The sequence below is a fragment of the Perca flavescens genome, chromosome 5, assembly GCF_004354835.1.
Source record: "Perca flavescens isolate YP-PL-M2 chromosome 5, PFLA_1.0, whole genome shotgun sequence".
Lineage (NCBI taxonomy): Eukaryota > Metazoa > Chordata > Actinopteri > Perciformes > Percidae > Perca > Perca flavescens.
In genome coordinates, this window is record NC_041335.1 from 17,810,168 (window position 1) to 17,830,604 (window position 20,437).

The 20,437-nt window shown below is 39.8% G+C and overlaps 3 protein-coding genes across 10 annotated transcripts in view; 2 read left to right on the forward strand and 1 right to left on the reverse strand.

Moving 5' to 3' along the window:
• Positions 1 to 5,440, forward strand: part of emid1 (EMI domain containing 1) — a 64,626-nt gene extending 59,186 nt beyond the window's left edge. Inside the window, exons 13-17 of one of the 3 annotated variants that reach the window (XM_028577928.1) lie at positions 213 to 257; positions 501 to 545; positions 719 to 730; positions 2,698 to 2,782; positions 4,176 to 5,440. In XM_028577928.1, coding sequence (XP_028433729.1) covers positions 213 to 257; positions 501 to 545; positions 719 to 730; positions 2,698 to 2,782; positions 4,176 to 4,309 — 321 coding nt within the window. In that variant the 3' untranslated portion in view covers positions 4,310 to 5,440. Of the gene's footprint in view, positions 1 to 212; positions 258 to 500; positions 546 to 718; positions 731 to 2,697; positions 2,783 to 2,962; positions 3,054 to 4,175 lie in introns of all 3 variants that reach the window. The other 2 variants (XM_028577931.1, XM_028577930.1) reach the window with 2 other exon arrangements.
• On the reverse strand, positions 5,413 to 11,578 carry rhbdd3 (rhomboid domain containing 3). 3 transcript variants are annotated; one of them, XM_028577934.1, is made up of 6 exons: positions 11,442 to 11,578; positions 8,484 to 8,624; positions 7,992 to 8,375; positions 6,435 to 6,561; positions 6,082 to 6,336; positions 5,413 to 5,940 (listed from the first exon to the last, which is right to left on the reverse strand). In XM_028577934.1, exons 2-6 carry the CDS (start codon positions 8,557 to 8,559, stop codon positions 5,772 to 5,774), a joined length of 1,011 nt encoding a protein of 336 aa, XP_028433735.1. In that variant the 5' UTR covers positions 8,560 to 8,624; positions 11,442 to 11,578; the 3' UTR covers positions 5,413 to 5,771. The 3 variants fall into 3 exon arrangements, with proteins under 3 accessions (XP_028433735.1, XP_028433734.1, XP_028433733.1); XM_028577933.1 differs by lacking the exon at positions 11,442 to 11,578 and adding an exon at positions 8,854 to 9,752; XM_028577932.1 differs by lacking the exon at positions 11,442 to 11,578 and having other exon boundaries at positions 8,484 to 9,753.
• Positions 11,044 to 20,082, forward strand: ewsr1b (EWS RNA-binding protein 1b). 4 transcript variants are annotated; one of them, XM_028577927.1, is made up of 15 exons: positions 11,044 to 11,129; positions 11,632 to 11,671; positions 12,209 to 12,263; positions 12,556 to 12,703; positions 13,086 to 13,281; positions 13,373 to 13,629; positions 13,730 to 13,883; positions 17,091 to 17,128; positions 17,705 to 17,734; positions 17,849 to 17,964; positions 18,066 to 18,195; positions 18,299 to 18,409; positions 18,699 to 18,825; positions 19,140 to 19,487; positions 19,694 to 20,082. In XM_028577927.1, exons 1-15 carry the CDS (start codon positions 11,114 to 11,116, stop codon positions 19,728 to 19,730), a joined length of 1,803 nt encoding a protein of 600 aa, XP_028433728.1. In that variant the 5' UTR covers positions 11,044 to 11,113; the 3' UTR covers positions 19,731 to 20,082. The 4 variants fall into 4 exon arrangements, with proteins under 4 accessions (XP_028433728.1, XP_028433726.1, XP_028433725.1 ...); XM_028577925.1 differs by having other exon boundaries at positions 12,559 to 12,703; XM_028577924.1 differs by having other exon boundaries at positions 11,046 to 11,129; positions 17,094 to 17,128.
• Positions 20,083 to 20,437: the final 355 nt, after the last annotated feature.

Genomic DNA, 20,437 nt, shown 5'->3' on the forward strand with positions numbered 1-20,437 from the left:
ACTTATTCGGAGCAGTAGGATTGCTGGAACCATTCACCTGCATGTTCTGTGCTGGCCTGATGCCGCTGGAGCCGTCAGACAGCATTACAGCACGCACGGAGATGAGAAGGGTATGTATCGACTTGTCTAACTCTGGGGGTTACGGTGAATAAGCTAAATTCCCAATAAGTCGGCGTGTTCCTTTAAACAACATGCCTTTGGGTTTTTTTCAGGGTCCTTTAGGTTACCCAGGAGAGAGGGGCTTCAGAGGCGAGCCGGTAAGTCATCTCCACCCTGCTGCCTTGATGATTAGTAAACAAGTGTATGGGGGGAAACATCAACACATGTCTTAGCTGGTTATATTACTGTAAACTACGCTAACCAGCAGCACTACAAATCACACTGACCAGTGACAACACAGTCTCGGGGAGAATGAGCTCATTCTGTCTGTGTAAACTGCTGCACTGCTTTCATTAATGTTTTGAAGTCAACTTTGTTCTGTTGGTAATATTTCTTCGCAGGGATCTGCGGGTCCCAAGGGAGAGCCAGGAGAGAAGGGCTTGCCGGTAAGAAAGTAGTTGGTGGTTCACATGGTGACACAGGACCTAGACAGGAGGAGTTAACCTTTAGTTAGAAGATTTAACAAATAAACTTAAGATTCCTTTGTTGAACATTAAATATGTTCTCTGTGTCTGTCTGTCTAACCCTTATTTTTCTTTTACCTCTCTCATTTTACAAGAGCAATCTAAATGTAAGCTATTTTTTATTTATTTATGTCATTACGTGTTTGCTTTACAGTGCAATGAATCTATTCTGTAACCTAAATCAAGTCTAACCATGACCCACATCTCAGGGTCTGGTTATGATCTACACCCACCATGTTTATGGCTGGGATTGGCCACAAATTGGTGTACATCTCTTTTTCTGTCAAGTCCACACTTTTCTCCCAGTCGATAGTCATAAAGGGTTTTACATTTGTTGTTTCTGTTGATTATATATGTGATTTTAGATGTCGATCTGTTTGTAATTTTGTGTGTGAAGTCTTTTGGTGTTAATGTGTTTTTGTTTTTGTTGGTCCTTGGGGTGTGCTCTGGACTGCTGTCCCCTGTCACGACACTGTCCTCTTGAACCTAAAGCTGTCTGACTCCCTCTGCAAGCTACTGTCCCCATGGCTACCTTTCACAGTCACCTTTTCAGCATCTGACTTTGGCATATACATTGAAATATACAAAATACAAGAAGCAATGTCGATCTTGTAACGACACCAGGCACCAGCTCTCTGACTGAGTGAAAAAATGTAGAATATATATCCCTCTAGAAGCAAAGTTTTGACAATTTTCTTTGAATTTGACTGTAATTGTTTGATTTTACGGACTTCAAAATGTTTCAATGAACCACAAAGCAAATGTGCGAAATGTATATGCCAAATCCCTCCATATGTGTCAGTGGTGGGTCCTGTTGGGTTTAGAAGTGTTGTGCTCTGATGTGAGTGGAGTGGATACAGCTATCCTCCTCTTTTACCCCATAATGCAACCTTGCATGATTTCACCTTTAAGTACCACATAAACTTTCTTTCCTGGATGTGAAAATTAACTACAGGATGCATCTAATGACAGAAATAACACAGTGTCGTTGAAACAGAAATAAGGCAAAGTAGCTCTGAATTCTCTAAAGTTTTTTTGGGGGATTAATTCTCTATTAACAAGACAAAGAGTCTCTGGCCATGCTAGTTGCTCGGTTAGGCTATACCGCAATGTCAGCATGCTAACATGTTCAAAATGACAATGTTAACTGCTAATGATTAGCAGATATGTTTACCATGTTCGCCATCTTAGCATCTGCTAATTAGCACTAGACACAAAATACAGCTGAGGCTGATGGGAATGTCTTTAGTTTTGCTAATGTATTAGTATGTGACCTGATGATGGCACTAGAACAGAAAGATCACAACATCACAATTCATCCTGACCATCCATACCAACATTTCAGAAAGAAAATTAAATCAGTAGAAAAGTAATCAGTAGGCCTAATTGTATGAATCAGTAAAACTTTGCCTTTTTTCTTCACACATGAAGTATGCCATTGGTTTGTGTTACTAATCCGAGCAGTTCTCTCACCTAAAAGCTATTCTCTGCATGCCTTCTTTTGTGATGGTGATGCTTTCAGCTGCCTCTGTCTGCTTTACTTCTCTTGTTCATCTCCTTTTGTCATTTTTGAAGGTTTGACTCATGAAGCCATTGCCTTATCCTTTCACAAAAGACAAATACATTAGATTTTAGTGTAAATCTATACTGGCTTTGTTCTGTCAGGTAACATTGTGACCACAGCGTTAAGAATGAAAGCTGTGGTGCTGAAAATACTCACCTGGCTTAACTGCTACCCAACAAAAGGAATGCAGATGGCATGATCAAATCTAAATCCTGGGAGAGTGTAATCCAGTTGTGTTATGTCACCAAAATCGGGCTGGTCTGTAACGTGCATGCTGATGTTGCCCAGCCCAGCATGGCAGAGATTGACTTCATATAGCAGCATGGCCAGAGAATGAGGGAGATACAGAGAAATACAGGGAACAGATATGTCTGAGAGTGCTGGGCAGACGTGTGGACTGTATTAACCTTCTAACTGCTGAATTGTATTGAGAGGAAAAATGACTTGCATCTTGGCGAGCAGTTCTTTGGCTTGTGCTCCTTACCTTGACGGCTGTATCTATCTTCACAGGGGGACGGAATACATCAGATCAGAGAGGCGCTGAAGATCTTAGCCGAGAGGGTTTTAATCCTTGAGACTATGATCGGTATTCATGGTGAGTAGGAGGCCTGAGGCAGGGTCAGCTTTAGGCAGGGGTCAAAGGTGGGGGGGCAAAAACTCCCTCCGTACCTCACTGCTGGGACAGGGAGTGGGAACAGTCGCGAGCAGCCCCAGGACTCAGGCTGGTGTTTCCACCCCCTCACACAGTCCCCCCCCTGTCACTGCTCTCTAATAGGACATTAGCTTGCAGATGTTCCACGACTTGCAGGCAGACCTTGAGCTTCTGGCTCGCAGGGTGACGCTGCTGGAGGCTATCATCTGGCCAGGTAACGCTGAGACATCCTCACCCACAGCTCTGCCGGCCCTCACTGACCTTTTTGACAAGTTCTAGAAAGTCTTGATCGGGTGTTAGGCATTAAATTACCACTTGTTACTGAACTGCTGAATGTTGATTTAGTCACTGAAAAGCAGATGTATTCTTATGGATGAATTGTTTTGGTTGTAGCACAGATATTACTTTAAAGGCCCTGAAATCTATTTACTCAATCACATGACTTACTTCACATGATATATTTCTGTATTTGTGCATTTGTTCTGTGCGCTTCTGACTGGTTGATGTCCCAAACTTCCAAGCACCGATCAGGATTAAGCAACATTTGAATCAAAATTCAGATGATTTGCACTGTCAATCAAATGTGATCAAACCACACCCACACAGTCCTGCTGAAGCAAATTAATAAACACAACACATTAAATGAATAATACAGATAGATTGTTTTTAACTTCAACTTTGATTGTTGTTATTTAGTCATGAATGTTATAAAGAAAAACTAGGATTTGAAACTTGAAAAAGTTTTCAGGGGCTTTAATCTTTTGTATAATAATCATGCTTTGTAGATTAATGTGTACCGATGGATGTGAAGTATGTTAATCTAGCCAGTATTGCTGTAATTATTAGTCAATAAAATAAATCAAATGACAGAAAATAAATCAGGCACAATTTTGATAATCAATGAATTGTTTAAGTCATATATCCTACAAAAATGCCAAAATACCTGGTTTTGGTTTTTTTAAATTTCAGGATTTGCTACTTTGTATCCTTGAAATTTTATATCTTTGAATTTTATAGACGAGACAATTAATCTAAAGAGGTAAAAAATAGACAAATTCATACAATATTTAAATAATCACTGTAGCCCTACTAGCCAGATACACGTCCTTTACAGCAGAAGGATTTGATAAATCCCTCCAACATTCTGACTAGTTAGTTGATTCATAATTTTGATTTAAAAACTGGGCAACTGGTGTCCTAAATAAGAACCCACTCATGACACCTCCAGGTTAACAACTACATCAGAGTAGACTTGGATTAGGACTTCAGAGTGCACATGACCACACACACTGATGGACAGGGAGGCCCCGTTCCAACTGCTGTCTTTCTTCAACAGAGCCTGATCTAGGGTCTGGGGATGGACCGTTTGGCACAGCCTCCCCTAGTTTCTACAGAGATAAGCGAGCAGGTGCTCTTCCATATCGACTTGCTTCTCCTCTGTCCTCCAACACCAAGGTTCGAGGGAAGTAGCTCCCCCGCTCACCCTGAGGATCACAGGCTGGGTTGACTCCCCCTCCTATAGGTCTCATCGGCACTCAACAGCTTTAGACCTTATCTGATACGCTCTCTGGGCTTTACCGTAAGATTTAGGATGGGGAACACCTCAGGGAAACTCCACTGATACTCCACAATGCCCTCCATCTGGAACCTGAGAACTAGTTTGATCCCCCACCCATTGCCATAACCAAACATTTATCTTTACATAACACACCCAGCAGCTCCTTCTGTGTCTCATTTCTTTGGCTACAGAAGTAAAGCCTCAGAATAAAGATGTTTACTATTTGACAAAAAGGAAAATTGGAATCTTTTGTGGTGCTCCTTGAGCTACAAACAGTTCTGGACAATAAGGGTAATTTAGAGTTATCAATTAAAGGAGGAATCAGATGTGAGAAAATAGACTGGATTTGTGTTTGTACTGCTTTCACAATGTCACTGCAATCTGAAGAGATTCCACTATTTAAGTAAACTGAGCATGTACAGTTTGCAGGACACAAGTAAACAAACAAACCTCTTCTTGTATTAATTTTGATGTACTTCTATCTATATTGTTTAACTCAATGTTATGTAGTTCACTAAAAAGATGAATTCATCTCTAACTGAGATGTGTTGCTAACAGTGTTTTGTAGTTTTCTGGTGTGTTTTCTCCCCTTCAAGTATACACTGATAAAGTGATTTACTATACAATGGTATATTTACATTTAATATGTGCAAAAAAACCGCAAAGTTGGATTTGGTGACATATCAACAGAGGTTGTATCCAGGAAACAAATAATGTTCAAATGAAAGCAACTATGCAAACTGGCTGTCCATTTCAAGACATTTAACAAACGCAGAGGAAATAGCAAAACCGTTAATGGAACTTGAACATATTTTACCACTGTTAATGGCTTAAACTGTCCTGATGAAAATACTTTTTTTCATCTTATATCAAACTTATTGTGAAACTATTTAAAATGATCAATTGTATCTTATTTTGTATGCTGTTGTGTATCCATTTCATATTTCATTCAACATCTTTTTCTTGCAAATGTGTTACTGTGTTCAGATAATCCTGTTTAGATGAATGGTGTAATAAAATAATGTTCATTGTTTGTTTTTTAACATGTCCCCTGTATTTATTTGTGTTACAACAGTATTCATTAAACGTGATTACAGCATAAGTAAATGACATTCACTCTCTCCAATGTACATTTTATGTGCAGATACAAAAATGGTCTCCAACACAGTCAAGTTTGCCTCTACACTTGATTAGATTCCTAGTCATGGAAAAAGAACAACTCAGTTCTTCCTCCCCCTATGAATTCTCATCATTAAATTAGTTCTACAAGTAGCCCACTGGGAAAAACTAATATTAAAGCTCAGCAAAACCCAAGCATAATGTAAGTTCAGTTTACTGCACAAGAGCAAACACTGTCCAGGAGTGTGAGGTCGTCTACGTACTCTCCGGCAGCAGAGGGCTCTTCCCTTTTGATACCACCACCGCCTGTTCTCCGACGCCGTCATCAATGAGCAGAGAAATGGCGCCATCTAGCTGTTTTGAGGCTGCTAACGCCAGTACAGCTTTCTCTGTGGGGAAGCCCATCTTCTCCAGCTGCTGGAGCCTGAAAGGAAACATTGGTCTTTTAGTAAATATATACGCAAAATCATAAATAAAACTGTATTAGGGAATAATGTGAGAAATCTTACAAACATCTACCATTCACAAAAAATGCAACATGATATGATATTACATTATTACTAACCGCAGAGAGGAAACTGATGATTTGGGCACCTCCACTTTCACATGAGGGTTGTCAGGAGCATCCTGTAATGAGGCCAGTATTCCTGCCCTTAGCATTTGTTCCTCCAACCCCTCGGCCTCTGACAGCGCAGCAAACTCTTTCATTATCCAGGCAGGTACTGGATCCACCCAGGGGTGGGGGTTCAAAACAGTTGGATCCCTCATAGGGGGAGCAGCTGCCTGATCTTCAGGCATCATCTGAGAAAGTGATCTAGATCTGTGACAACCGATGAAGTTAAGTTGATGAAATCTGCATGCAGGTCGGTGAGTGTGAATATTTAGTAAGACTTTTGATGTAAATGAGATGAATCACACCTCTGTGAAGTAGTGTAGGTGGGCAATCTGAACCTGGCTGAAGCGCGAACATACAGCCAATCAGGAATGAAGTCCAAGACCCTCACCTCCTCCAGCTCATGTAACATCCCAATGAAGGGCTGGTGATCTGAGAGGTACATTAAGTATTTAAAAAAAGACTTGACAGAGAACCATTGTGTTTATATGGAAATATGCTTCCTCATAGATTTGGTGGGGGTGGGCTAATTTTGGCTCAAACCCTCAGCAACAAATCACACACCCAGACTATCATCAGGTCATCTAGACAATTACATTTTAATCACAAGGCCTGAAACAAAACATACACAAAAATTTCGAGGAATAAACTATTATTAGGAAAGTTATTAGTCATGGTAAGTAACTACTGTCAAAAACATTAAAAGGGGATTCATGTAAATGTGTTATCAAACAGGTCTTCTGAATTACTGATAGAGCTGTTCCGATACCGATAAGAGTATCAGAATGCTGTAAACTAAGAATGCTTTCAAAAATATAAATAATGATTGTTTATTTTTATCAATTTACAAAATGCAAAGTGAAAAATCTAAATCACATCAATATTTGGTGTTACTACCCTTTGCCTTCAAACCAGCATCAATTCTTATAGGTACTTGCAAAAAGTCAGGGATTTTGTAGGATTGTAGTCAGGTGTATGATCAACCAATTATAGTATATAAGTAGTTATACTGCATCAGCAAGGTCTCTCTCAGACAAATATTTCAAATCAGACTGGTGTTTCAAGATGTGCTGTTCAAGCTCTTTTGAAAAAGCACAAAGAAACGGGCAACGTTGGTGGAGGTTCCTTGCAAGTTTGGGGCTGCATTTCTGCAAATGGAGTTGGAGATTTGGTCAGGATTAATGGTGTCCTCAATGCTGAAAAATACAGGCAGATACTTATCCATCATGCAATACCAACATTGAGGCGTATGACTGGCCCCAAATTTATTCTGCAGCAGGACAACGACCCCAAACATACAGCCAAGGTCATTAAGAACTATCTTCAGCGTAAAGAAGAACAAGAAGTCCTGGAAGTGAAGGCATGGCCCCCACAGATCTCAGCATCACTGAGTCTGACAGAAGGATTTGAGGAAGCCTACATCCACAGAAGATCTGTGGTTAGTTCTCCAAGATGTTTGGAATAACCTACCTCCCGAGTTCCTTCAAAAACTTTGTGCAAGTGTACCTAGAAGAATTGATGCTGTCTTGAAGGCAAAGGGTAGTCACACCAAATATTGGTTAAAGAAAATGGTAACAGAACATCTCTAGTGGCTGATTAGACCTCTGCTCAGATTAAAGTTGGGCTATACTATGCTGGGAATTATATTAGATCTATCTCTATGTAATAATAGGAATGGAATATGTGTGAGTTGTCTCAAGAATACAAGTTCAACAAAACAGAAAAGGGAGACAGATGTCAAAGTCTGTGCACACAGTCCTCAGTAGAGGTCTAATAAAGCTTCTAAAAACCATAATATGTGTTTGTTGGAACAATATATTTTGGTCCAAGCATCAAATGACTTTATAAACGGGAAAGGATACAATTGTGTCCGATGAATATTGTGCAGAAGTTAAGCAGGGCAGGGGTCCCGGGCAGCAGCAGCAGACCCATCAGCAGAAGAAGCCAGGGGAGAAACCAGACTGGCAAACACCTCAGCAGCCTCCTCTGTGCCACTTGACGACAATGTGCTGCAAACAGGGCAAGCTGGATTGCAGAGTAACCACAGATCCGACTCGCCTCACCCCCACCGACAAAGAGGACCAGGGTGTAAAGAAGAGGTAATATGGTCATTGTCAGGATGGAGAGGGCGAGGAAGGCGACAGTTCCCCAGCGACGCTCCTGACACGGCCCAACCAACAGCAGGAAAGCAACACTAACCAGCAGAGAGGGCAGCTCATCATGACTGAAAGCATACAGGAACACATCTGAGGAGGAGGAGAAAAAGAGTTAGGTGAGAAAATAGCTTTGGTGTGAACACTGAAATATGAGATTTGCATGTAATCCCATTAAGGGCTCATGATACAGTAAATTACCTCTGACCCTTGGGAAGTCTCCACCCGGACCTAAGCTGAGACTTGCCTGGATGCCAACAGCATACATCAGCAGCATGAGTGTTATCAATAAAGATGTCCCCAGACAGAATCCAGGGCGATCTGATCCAAACCAAAACCATACTGACGATATACGAAGCATTATTTAGCATTAGCTGTAGTTTCTCCACTCACTTGTGCTTTTGTGCCATAATTCTGGTAAAGAAGCATCTGTTTGTAATCATAACAAGCACAAAGTCTTGCAAAAATGAAAGAGGTACAGATATATAACCCTATTTATTTCTCACAATATTGAGTGTGGGAGCTGGAGTCTACGGCATAAACATAATTCCACAACAGTAACGTTACTTACTGGCTGCAAAAAATACTAGCTACACAACTGATCTTGTCAAATCCTCTCTGCGAGCCTGCGAGTGTAACTGCTATTATAAAATAACTATTTCCTCAATACGCGACTTATACGTGTATTTAAATAAGAAAATTAAAACATTCATAGCGCTCTATATACTGTCTATGACATAGATAATGGATATATCTCATATATCCATTGACATATATCTATGATAGCGCTATGGATGGATAACCACTTCCGCACTACGTTACGTCAATACTTCGTCTTTGTGTTTACAGACAGTTGGCAAACTAGAGTAAATGCGTCGTACCGCCACCTACTGGACCCACTGTCACAGTTAGCATTAAAAAAAAAAACAACTTCACACTGGTACAATAATCTTTTCGGCTTGTCTTGTGAAAACTGAATCATATGACTTCTTCTTGGTCGGTGGCCAGGGTACGCTTTGATAGTTTGTTTCATCGTTTGAACAACGAAACGAACAAATGTAAACAGTGTGTTTCTTTTCGATTTTCGTTTAAATTCAAACACGAATAAATGGAAAACAGAGCCGTATTTCCGTTTTTGGTTTCTGATTTCAAAAACGAGAAAAGGGAGAAAACTAAACCCAAATAATAGTCTGATTTCGGTTTTAGCAAATTCCTTTTTTCTTTTCTCCGTTTGAGAGGAGTGTGTGACCCGGAAGTAGAACTTCAAAATAAAAGCCAAGCGAATGTAAGAGAAAGGCCTTTCTGTAACGCTATTGTTGCACCAGTGTAACATTAGAAAAACATGAATAAACTAGGCTGATGACAGCATGTTAGGAACAGTAGTTGATTGCAACTACACTTGATTGGGGTTTAACATTGTGCATTTCTCTACATGTCACATTTCATAAGCGCATTGGGACAATACAGTTCCTAATACAGTTTCATCTTATTGTGTGTGCAGAGTTGTCACTCTTAGCACTATATAGGTTTTATACTACAGTAATAATGTATTTAATAAGGTTTAACCGTAATAGATCATGTTTCCCATTTCTACCAGCAGGTGGCAGGATGAGTGTATTTAAATCATAGACTGCATATCTTGTTAACTGTTAGATTACATGCAGGATATTGATAGAGATGTATTTAATGCTGTTTCTTTTCATTTGGTATGTTTATGGTTTATTGGCAATAGTTATGTATAACATACTTTGTAGGCCTATGTATATATATTTTCACAACCACACATAACTATATGGAAAAATAAACAAATGATCACGTGGCAATAATTAAAGGGCAATTGAAAAATAGACATTCGTTATGTTCTTAAGCTCAGAGTGATACCTGCATGTCCATCTGTTCTAACTCTGCTGTCAGCTTTTTAGCAGCTCTGACAACAAACTAACATCAGAACGTCATATTAATGATGCACTACTGAGCTGTACTGTGTGATCAGTGTTTTATGAGTTTACTACATGAGCTATTGTCTAAGACTGAAACATTATAAGCACAGCTTGTACTTAAAACTTAAAATCCTCACATTTTAGAAACTGGAAATGATCAAAACAGTTCTGTCAATCAACTAAGTGTTTAATCGTCTAATAATTGTAGCTGTACTTGTAGGTCTATTGTTGGATAGTGGTATTTTACATGTGTAAAAGCTGTCAGAATAACGTAGTGGACTAAACGTACAATATTTTTCTCGTAGTGTAGTGGAGTAGAAGTAGAAAGTAGCACTAAAAGAAAACAGTAAAGTAGCCTACTTCAAATCTGTACTTAAGAGTTAATATTATGCTTATTACATTCCAACACTGCCTCGCACTGAGGGATGAAGAATGCAGTATCTGGTTCTTTTGAACCATCTGTAAATATGAATAACTTGTGTTGGAATCATATTTAGTACTAGTGCTGAAACAATTAATAGGGTAATGGACATGTCAATGGACAGAAAAAAAGATTGCCAACTATTTTGATAATAGATTCAGCGTTTAGGCAATTATCAAAAAATGTAAAAAAAAAAATTCTCTGGATCCAGCTTCTTAAATGTGAGGATTTGCTGGTTTTCTCTGTTTTATGTGATAGTAAATTGAGTATATCTGAATGTAGAACTGTTGGTCAGACGGTCAGACAAAACAAGTAGTGTAGTAGGTGTAGTAACCATAGACAGTGAAGGTAGTAACGACACTGTTCCCGCAGGGGCTCGTATATCTCGCGATATTTTGTGTTTTCTGCGAACAGAAAAACGTTTCTCCAGCAGCCAACCTTCTCCAGTCGTCTTGTACAGGCACACTAAAATGGCGTCAGCTCCGGGTAAGATGAGAATTGGGATCTTTTATACAGATTTGGAGCAATTTGTGTTATTTAACTTAAACAATTAAGTGGTTGGATTTATTTTAAAAGAGTTTGAGCCGGCATAATCCGTCTTTTCGGTTTATATCATATCAAATATCTGTTAGCGTTTCCTAGCGCTAGGCACAAGGCCTAACGTTAACGCTAGTTATGTTAGCTCGTCGAGTCGTTGCGGTATTTTCTACCGGATGGATTTTTTTTGTGGTTGATAATGGAAGCCATATTCCCAGATGTATCAAACATTCTTTTAATGCACGTGTCGATAATTCTTACTTGCCTTAGTTCGTTGTGAAGCATCGTCTTGAATGGCTTAACGTTAACTATATTGTGTAGCTAGTTGAGTGGTGGCGACCTAACGACGGGCGTGCTGCTAGCATTAGCTAGTTAGCTAGCTGCTCGCGCGCAAAGAATGTTTTGTTCGATGGCTCAGTCTTGAGCTAACCAACACGTGTCTTTTCTTTAGCAGATTACAGCTCCTACAGTCAGACCACTGCTCAGCAGGGGTAAGAGTCTTCAATTACCTTACTAAAGTGATTTAATGTGATGTAACTATGTATTTTGAGTGTGCATGGATGTCTGAGTATATGGCCACGAACTGTTTGGGGGTGGTTGCTTAAAAAGGACTCCTTAAATTTAAATATTCCAATTGTACATTTTTACATCAAATATGTTGGAGACTGTTTAATGGGTGATACTAAGTTGTTTTTATTCTCGCCAACTGGATTCAAATAAACCCCACTGTTAAACCACTGTTAGTTTAAAGCCTCACATACACAGTCCAGGGAAAAGGTCTAATCATCAAGACAGGGTTCAAAATTAGCACCATATACTAGCCAAATGCTGGTAAAATATGCAAGTGGTTGGTAGATTTGCTTGATGCACCAGCCAAAAAACTTTGTAATATATTTAGTAACTTTAACTTAGCCATTTAGTTGGTGGAAGTTAATTTTGAACCCTGCAGGCAGAAACTTTTAAGAGCCTTTAAGGGAGACCCAAACGTTGTCTTCTGATTGCTAAAACCTTGATTTGTGTTTCTATAGGTATGCCTCTTATGCTGCCCAGCCCTCACAAAGCTATGGACAGTCTGCAGCACAGGTGAGAGTTAAAATGGTGGGGTAAGCCAGTTGTGGGTTCTTTGTGCTGGGCCAGTGGCTTATTGTGATTTGTAATAGGCTAGAGGTCATTTGTGGATTATTTAAAAGACTTTGTTGATGTAAATACACAAATATAAACAAAGTCACACATTCTGCTTGTAACAGTTAGAGGGTAAACTAGCAACAGGATGTAGTATTAATACGTTTTAATGTCTTTAAGCATAAAATGAGACTTAATGTTCAGTTGATGTTTATACTACCTAGCAGCTAAATCAAGCTCTTTTCTTTTTCAGCAGAGCTATGGTCAACAGAATTATGGATCATACGCCCAACCTGCTGCTGCTGACGGCACTTACACCCAGACAACACCTGCCGCCGCAGGCTACACTCAGCAGCAGCAGCAACAACAGTATGGGTCCTCGTACACCCAGCCAGCAGCAGGTCAGTTATTAAAATAGGAACAATTACTCATTTTGATGTGGTTCTGCTTGGACCTACATGCAGTGGGTGGGTTTGGATAGAACAAAACTGAGCCACAAGCACATTGGGGATAGAGTGGTATTTCATTTAAGTGAGCATAATTCCTGGTTGACACAAAATGGAAATTAAATGTACATGTAAGTAATCTGCTTACACTGCACATGCAAATCTGACCTGTTTAATGGTAAAAACAATTTAATTTTTTTTAAGCCCGAGTTGACTTATCAGGTTTGTCTGCAGCCAAAGACTACCCTTAAAGTCTGATTGATCATAATGTTAATTTAGAAATCCCCTCAAATGATCACTTTGATTGTCACCCAAAGAGTTTTAATTTTTCTCACAGCTGGCTATCCTGCTGCCCAGTCGACCACTCATGCCTACTCCCAGTCAACCCAGGGTTATGGAGCCAGTGGTTATGACAGTACTCCTGCTGCTGCTGCTCCAGCTGCCTCCCAGTCTTACGGCTCTCAGCCAGGGTATACTGCCCAGTCTGCCTACCCTGGTTATGGCCAGCAGGCTGCTCCCACTGCACCGCAGAGGTATGTACCCCTATGCTAGCAACCAAATAACAAGTGAATTCCACAAGAACATTCTCATAATTTCACTCAATACTGTTTTTTTGTCTATCAGTTACAATGCTAGTAGCCAGCCAGCCACTTACAACCAAAGTAGTTACTCCCAGCCAGCAGCATATGGCCAGCAACAGTCAGGCTACCAGGCCGCGCAGGCAAGCTACGGTCAGCAGGGCTACCAGCAGCAGTCCCAGCAGCAGTCCCAGGCTCCTCCTGCTTACCCTCCTCAGGCTTCTGGTTCCTATGGGCAGCCTCCAGCCAATCAGTACAGTCAACAGGGTGGACCTCCCAGTTACAACCAGTCCAACCATTACAGTAAGCTTTGCTCAACCTTGAATGTGGTTTTCTGTTCATTGGTACAGTTCACTTTGTCACTGTAAACATACTTTAATGTATTTATGCTCATGTTTTGTAGATAATTACAGACAGGATGGCCAGGGTGGAGGTTCTGGTTACTCTGGCTCTGAGTCTTCAAGGTACTCTGGGTCAGGGGAGAACAGAGGCAGGGACGGATTTGATCGAGGTGGAATGATGCATCGTGGCCGTGGAGGCATGGGCCGTGGCATGGGGTAAGTGTCTTTCCTTAGCACTTAACCTCCTCATGTATTTTGACTCTGCAGGTCCTGTGGCCACTTGGGGCAGGGCTGAGACGAGGCCCAGCAAAACTGGAATAATCAATTGGAATAATTCAGATTAATACCAACAATTTATGCAACTTTATTCTCTTATAAGAAGGTTGTGATTTATCAGCAATCAATGCTGATAAATTATGAGTTTTCACATGTAATTCCTAAGGCCTCTGATGGAAGATGTAGTACATGCCAACATTGGCTACAGTCGTAGCTGTTGTCATCCAGTTTCTCTCAGCCCTGCCTCTAATTTTGCCAAAGGTAAGAAAAATGTTTATCCAATTTTTAATAAGTTTCATCAGACCTGTGCATTAACATTTAGGTTTAACAGCTTTAATCTGAGAACATCGTTTGATTATTAGCCAATATCAAAATGTTTTAGGATAATGGAGTTGCATATTCACAATTGGTCAGGGAATGTTATATAATCGTATTACAAGAATATCTTATCTACACATTATCAAAATGATTGTGGGTTAAGGAAGGTTCAAACACTGTCTCACTATCAGCAGCACCATTTTTAAACCGGTTTCCCACTATAGTGCATCATTCCCTGTAGAGTGACCCACTTACATATGCAAAGAATGCAATTAGAAGTTGTATAAATCATGATTTAGACGAGTTTTTTTTTCTTTTCCAAAATTATTTTTGGGAGTCCTTTACTAAAATGTTTTTTCCTGCAAGACCTTACAACGTAAAGTTTACACTAAAAGGAATTCATAAATAGACATGGGCCACATGTAGTATATTCTGTTGCATTTCAAATACACAATTTTCAAGTGCTGTATTTGGGTGCATATTCTTTCTCTTAATAAGGGGTTTTCCCCTTTTTTACTCATGAATACATTCGCAGGTGTTTTCAGTTTATGGTTGGGTTTTGCAAGGCTGTCACTGGCAATAGGTATTTGTCATTTGACTGGCCTGATGAAGTAATGCCAAAAATGAAAAATTGCACCATACAAATAGAGTAATGCATGATAATGGTACTGAAAGACCTCAGAAATTGCATCAGTTACAAGATAAAAACAAAGAATACAAGGAACTTTCTCTCAAATGTTCTGCTTGTAGCTTTAACATTTGCCCTAAAAGATGATTGGAACGTATCACTCATCTATATTACCAAAAGAAGTTCTTAAGTCGTTTTTTGTGGTCAGTGTCTCAATATCAATTAAAGCTAAAAATTATCAGTGAAAATTCAACTTTTTATTTAGGTTCAACATCATTGAGAGCACATTTGATACAAATCACGCTTAGTTTTTGGTGTATACAGACATACTTTTTTTTTTTTTTTTTTTTTCACTGTAATAATATTTTAGAAGTACCTAGGTACTAGGGATTGTCTTAGAGCACATGTTCAGGAAATTGATTTTGGTGTAGTGTGATTCACTTTAATACACTCAGCCTTACTACAAGTAATGGCATTAGGATGTATTATATTTTTTTGTATTATATGTTGGTGTGTATCCATCATGATAGTGAAATTAGAACTCAATTGAGCGGGTCCTTGACACATTTATTCTGGTCCCCTTAATAAAATGCCATTGCTCTTGATGCATATTTGGCATTTGAACAGTCTGTTCCCTATTAGTGCACACTGTCTGCTATCCTCTGTAGCCAAAAAGGGTTTGACCCAACCCCAAATCAGAACTCGCATTCAGTTCCCCTGAAAAGGAATTAAAAAGGTTACCAAGAGAGACCAGGGGTGTTAAGGTGAACAGAGGTGGTACTGTACATTTGTTTTGGTTAAGCTCGGTCATCACTGCTGTATAACTAAAAGTTGAGAAACATCAGCATATTTGGTTTCCCAAATACTACAGAGGCACTCTGCAATATAAATTTTTGACATGACAGATTTTCATTTTTGGGATAGGTTTTTTTTCCTTTTCTTCCCAAACCTTGAACAATGAGTTTGGGGTCAAAACTTGCACGTTATTTCAGGTGTCCTTTTTTTATTTTTTATAGAACGTATGTACCTTTTTGGTAAATCAGTCTAAATCTTTTTAAATAGTTCTGCATGACTTCTTTGTTGTTTTGGTTCAGGGAATACACTTACACACAAACACACGTATTTAGACAATATAGGACTATAATCGAAGACTGCAGTGCTAACAAAGTAGAGGTAAAAAAGAATGCATTAACAAATTGCATAAATAGAAATGTATATAATCCTAAATACACTTATAAATTCTGAGTTGGCATAGCTGTTTTATAGTTAAATTTTCATTTTAGCATAATTTTTAGCTTTGCACATGTGTATTTTGTATGTTCTGGGGGGAGTGGGCACATGTCATTTTGAAATGTTCTAACTTGTTTTTGTGGTTTGGAATTCAAATGTTTGATCACATTCTTTTGATCACTTTTTAACATGCTTTGTCACATTTATACCGTACAGGTAACAGTGAGAGCCATTTAAAACCATCTATTCTCTAAAAAGTATCTGTACAGAGTCGCCAGCTTAAGCAGCAGGAGGGAGCTAAAACAAAGATTCGGGGTCTGCCTTTTTTCAAGAACTGAGGATGGTGGTTTTTATAAGCATGATGGGTATATAAATTGACCTGGAAGTCTTTGTTTTTTGATTTAACCTAACCCTGGTAACACTGTTAATATTTTGGGGGTTTTGTTTAACAATTGTATAATTGTAATAATTTTATTTTTTTTGTTACCTGGTGAATGTGATCACCTCTTACTCTTGTCAAATTTCAGATGCATTGTCTATTTTTTACACTTGTACATATCAGAGTCAGCTGTAACCTTTTTGTTAAACTGTTATTGGGCTGTTGGCTTGTTTCTGGGTAAACCTATGAATGCCATCAATGCATCTGAAATATTTTCTACCTGTGTACAAATGTTGGGTTTTGTCACATTTTCAAAAGCAGTGAAAATGTTAGTCATTCATTATTTTTGCACAAATGTATCCACTACTGAAAACTGTCACTGAAGTTGTACTCAGCTAGCTAAGGAATGGCACATAGTTAATACTCTTATCCCCTCGCTTCAATTGTGTATTTATACTTTTGGGAAGTTTTTAGTTTCTGTTGGGCTAGTTAGAATGTTTTGATTACTCCCTCAATCAAGCACTTTGCTCGAGCCATGGAAGTGGCTGTAAAAGGGAAGTCGCCTTCATATCTCCATTTATTCCCCCCCTAGCAGCGCTGGAGACAGAGGTGGCTTCAGTAAGCCTGGTGGTAAGTTAACGAGTATTACACTGGTTAGTCCTTTCAAAGCCTTAAACTTTTTGAGCAAATATGCTTCAAATATTGATGTGTCTTACATTGTGGTTTACAAAATTTATTTACATGAACACATCTGAAAATATTGGAATTTTTTTCAATGCCTGAGACCATTTTCTCTGGGGTACTTGGTATAATTCAGTCACTGCTTATGGTTCGACAATGAGTTTTTGACAGGTTAATGACAAATTTCCATTCAAATGTGTGTTACTGCTTTTAACAAATCTCATGAGCCGAATTCCTGGGTTGTTGTTTTTGAGGATTTCTTACTGGTCTAAGAGGCTTTTCAAATGACACACAATTATTTGCCAAAGGGTCTGAGGTTCTATTTTCAATTCAATATATCACTTGTGAGAATTGTGGTGTACCATAAGGTGCCATTTTCAACTTCCCAATATGGCTGGCGGCGTCTATAAGGGAGTGTTTGGGTTATCATTTGTAGTACTCCTTAGGTTTTGTACACTGAACTTCAGTTGCACACACTGACTTTTCTCAATCTGTTTCTCTCGCCCTCGATTGATGGGACTACAGGACCTATGAACAGCGACGAGCGTGAAACTGGTGAGTAGTCCCACTAGACCCCATTATTACTCATTTATTGAATAGGTTTCTTTGAAGTGGTATTGGGAGAGATTTTTACTGATTTATTTATTTATTTTTATGCATTGGTTGTAGGACGCCCTGAAGAGCAGGATGACTCTGAGAACAGCACAATCTACATCACAGGGTTGACTGAGAAGGCTAACCTGGAGGAGATGGCTGAATTCTTTAAACACGTTGGCCCGATTAGGGTAAAAATAATTAACTCTACATGTTGGTGTAAGCAAAACTAATGTGGAAACTAAATGAAACTTTTTATTGATTATTTTTTTCTTTTTTTTTTGTTAACCAGATTAACCGCAGACTTGGCCAGCCTGCCATTAACATATACACAGACAAGGACTCAGGAAAGCCCAAGGGAGATGCCACCCTATCCTATGAGGAGCCCGTCTGTGCCAAAGCAGCTGTAGAGCATTTTGATGGTGCGTTTTAATGACTGTGTACATGAGACCTGAAGGTATTCGTGCATATAAACTTAATGTTCCTTCAACGAATAATTTTTGAATGGTTTCTTTTTGATTTTAGGAAAGGAGTTCCAAGGCCGAAGGCTTAAGGTGTCCATGGCACGCCGTAAGCCCATGATGGGTGGAATGAGGGGTGGCATGCCCATGCGAGATGGCATGATGGGCCGTGGAGGTAAATGTCAGCGGTATTAGTGTTAAATCTATTTTAGGGCATGTTCACACTATTCTTCACGTCAGGTTCTTATGTGATCTGACATCTCCATAAAATGCCTAGCTTCCAACTCTACAAGAAACCACTTGCTTCAAATGACAAACTTGCTGAACAGTTGAACCCTGCAGCATATCAAAGCTGTCCTGCAATAAATAATTGACAGCCAGTTGCATCCTAGTTGCTTAGGACAGCAGAAAAAGTAATGGGAGTACAGACATGCAATTTTAAAAATTGTCAATTTTCTTATCAGGTATGATGGGCCGTGGAGGTGACCGTGGCGGGTTCATGCCACGTGGTGGTCCTCGTGGTATGGGCAGAGGTGGACCCACAGGAGGAAACATGCAGCAAAGAGCTGGGGACTGGGAGTGTCCTAACCCGTATGTATTACTTCATAGTGCAGTGTCTTCTCTGATGCCTTTTTGTACCAAAGATTAGTTTTGTGTGTGTGTGTGTGTGTGTGTGTGTGTGTGTGTGTGTGTGTGTGTGTGTGTGTGTGTGTGTGTGTGTGTGTGTGTGTGTGTGTGTGTGTGTGTGTGTGTGTGTGTGTGTGTGTGTGTGTGTGTGTGTGTGTGTGTGTGTGTGTGTGTGTGTGTGTGTGTGTGTGTGTGTGTGTGTGTGTGTGTGTGTGTGTGTGTGTGTGTGTGTGTGTGTGTGTATATTTATTTATGTATTGAATGGTCTGTGTTCCCAGGGGTTGTGGTAACCAGAACTTTGCCTGGAGGATGGAGTGTAACCAGTGCAAAGCCCCCAAGCCAGAAGGGTTGGGCGGTGGCCCTCCCTTCCCCCCTGGAGGTGACAGAGGCAGAGGGGGAATGGGAATGCGTGGAGGCAGAGGCATGGACCGTGGTGGGGCTGGAGGCCCTGGTGGTCCCGGAGGTTTCCGTGGAGGTTGGGGAGGCGACCGTGGTGGATTCAGAGGACGTGGTGGAATGGACAGGGGAGGTTTCCGAGGGGCCGGGCGTGGAGGACCCCCCATGGACCGAATGGGTGGCAGAGGTGGAAGAGGAATGGGCCCTCCAGGTGGCAAGATGGATATGAGGTAGCATTAAGACTCCTTTTACCAAATATGTTTTATTGCTTTTTCTGTTCAGTAATTAAAGGATTGTGGACCATAAAAATTGTTTAGAATTTTTGAAGCAATTGAAAAAGCAAATGAATGCAAACTGACCAGAATATAGATGTGGAAACCAGACAGCAAATATCTCACTCACTACATTTGTTATCTTGCTTTATTATTTTTTTTAGGGACCATCGCCAGGAGCGCAGGGAGCGACCCTACTGATGGAGAACTTCTTGACTGTTCCTCTTGTGGAATTTGATTTTTAAAATAAAATTTTTTTAATTTATGATTCCATATTTCGATGGTTATAGAACTGCTTTCAAACATCCTGTGCAGTTTCATTGAACTCATTTCCATTTTTTTTTTTTTTTTTTTAGTTTACCCATGTTTATGCCACATCTTGTATTGTGCACATCTTGTTTTTTTAAATATGCTGATTAGGTTTGACAGTGTTGTAAAATGCTCTTTTTTCTTTTTTTTTCTTTTCCTCATTTGTTTACATAATTGCTTCCCCTTTCCCATAACTGGCTATTGTATGATGACAAATTTGGGAAATAAAATTTTACTGATTTGATGAGTTGTGCGCTTTACTCTACTTTACAAAAAGAATTTGTACAGGATTATCTATAATGCAAATGTATTAATGTAGTCTCTTTTAAATTATAGATGGTGTAGAGGAGTTGCAGTTTCAAGTCATTGACGTTTTTAGGATCTGTAAAGTGATTATGAAAGCATTCACATGACTTGGTCAAGACCACAGATAATAATTTGGCTCTGCTGAAGCCATATTCTCTGATCTGTGACGGCTTTCAGAAGGATCAAACGTCTCTCCCTGGAGGCCTAAGTGGTGGAACACATTTTAGGCTGCTGCCCCAATAAAATCAACCCCCATCGTTATGTACTTGCCCTGGTTGAGTAACCTGAGAAAT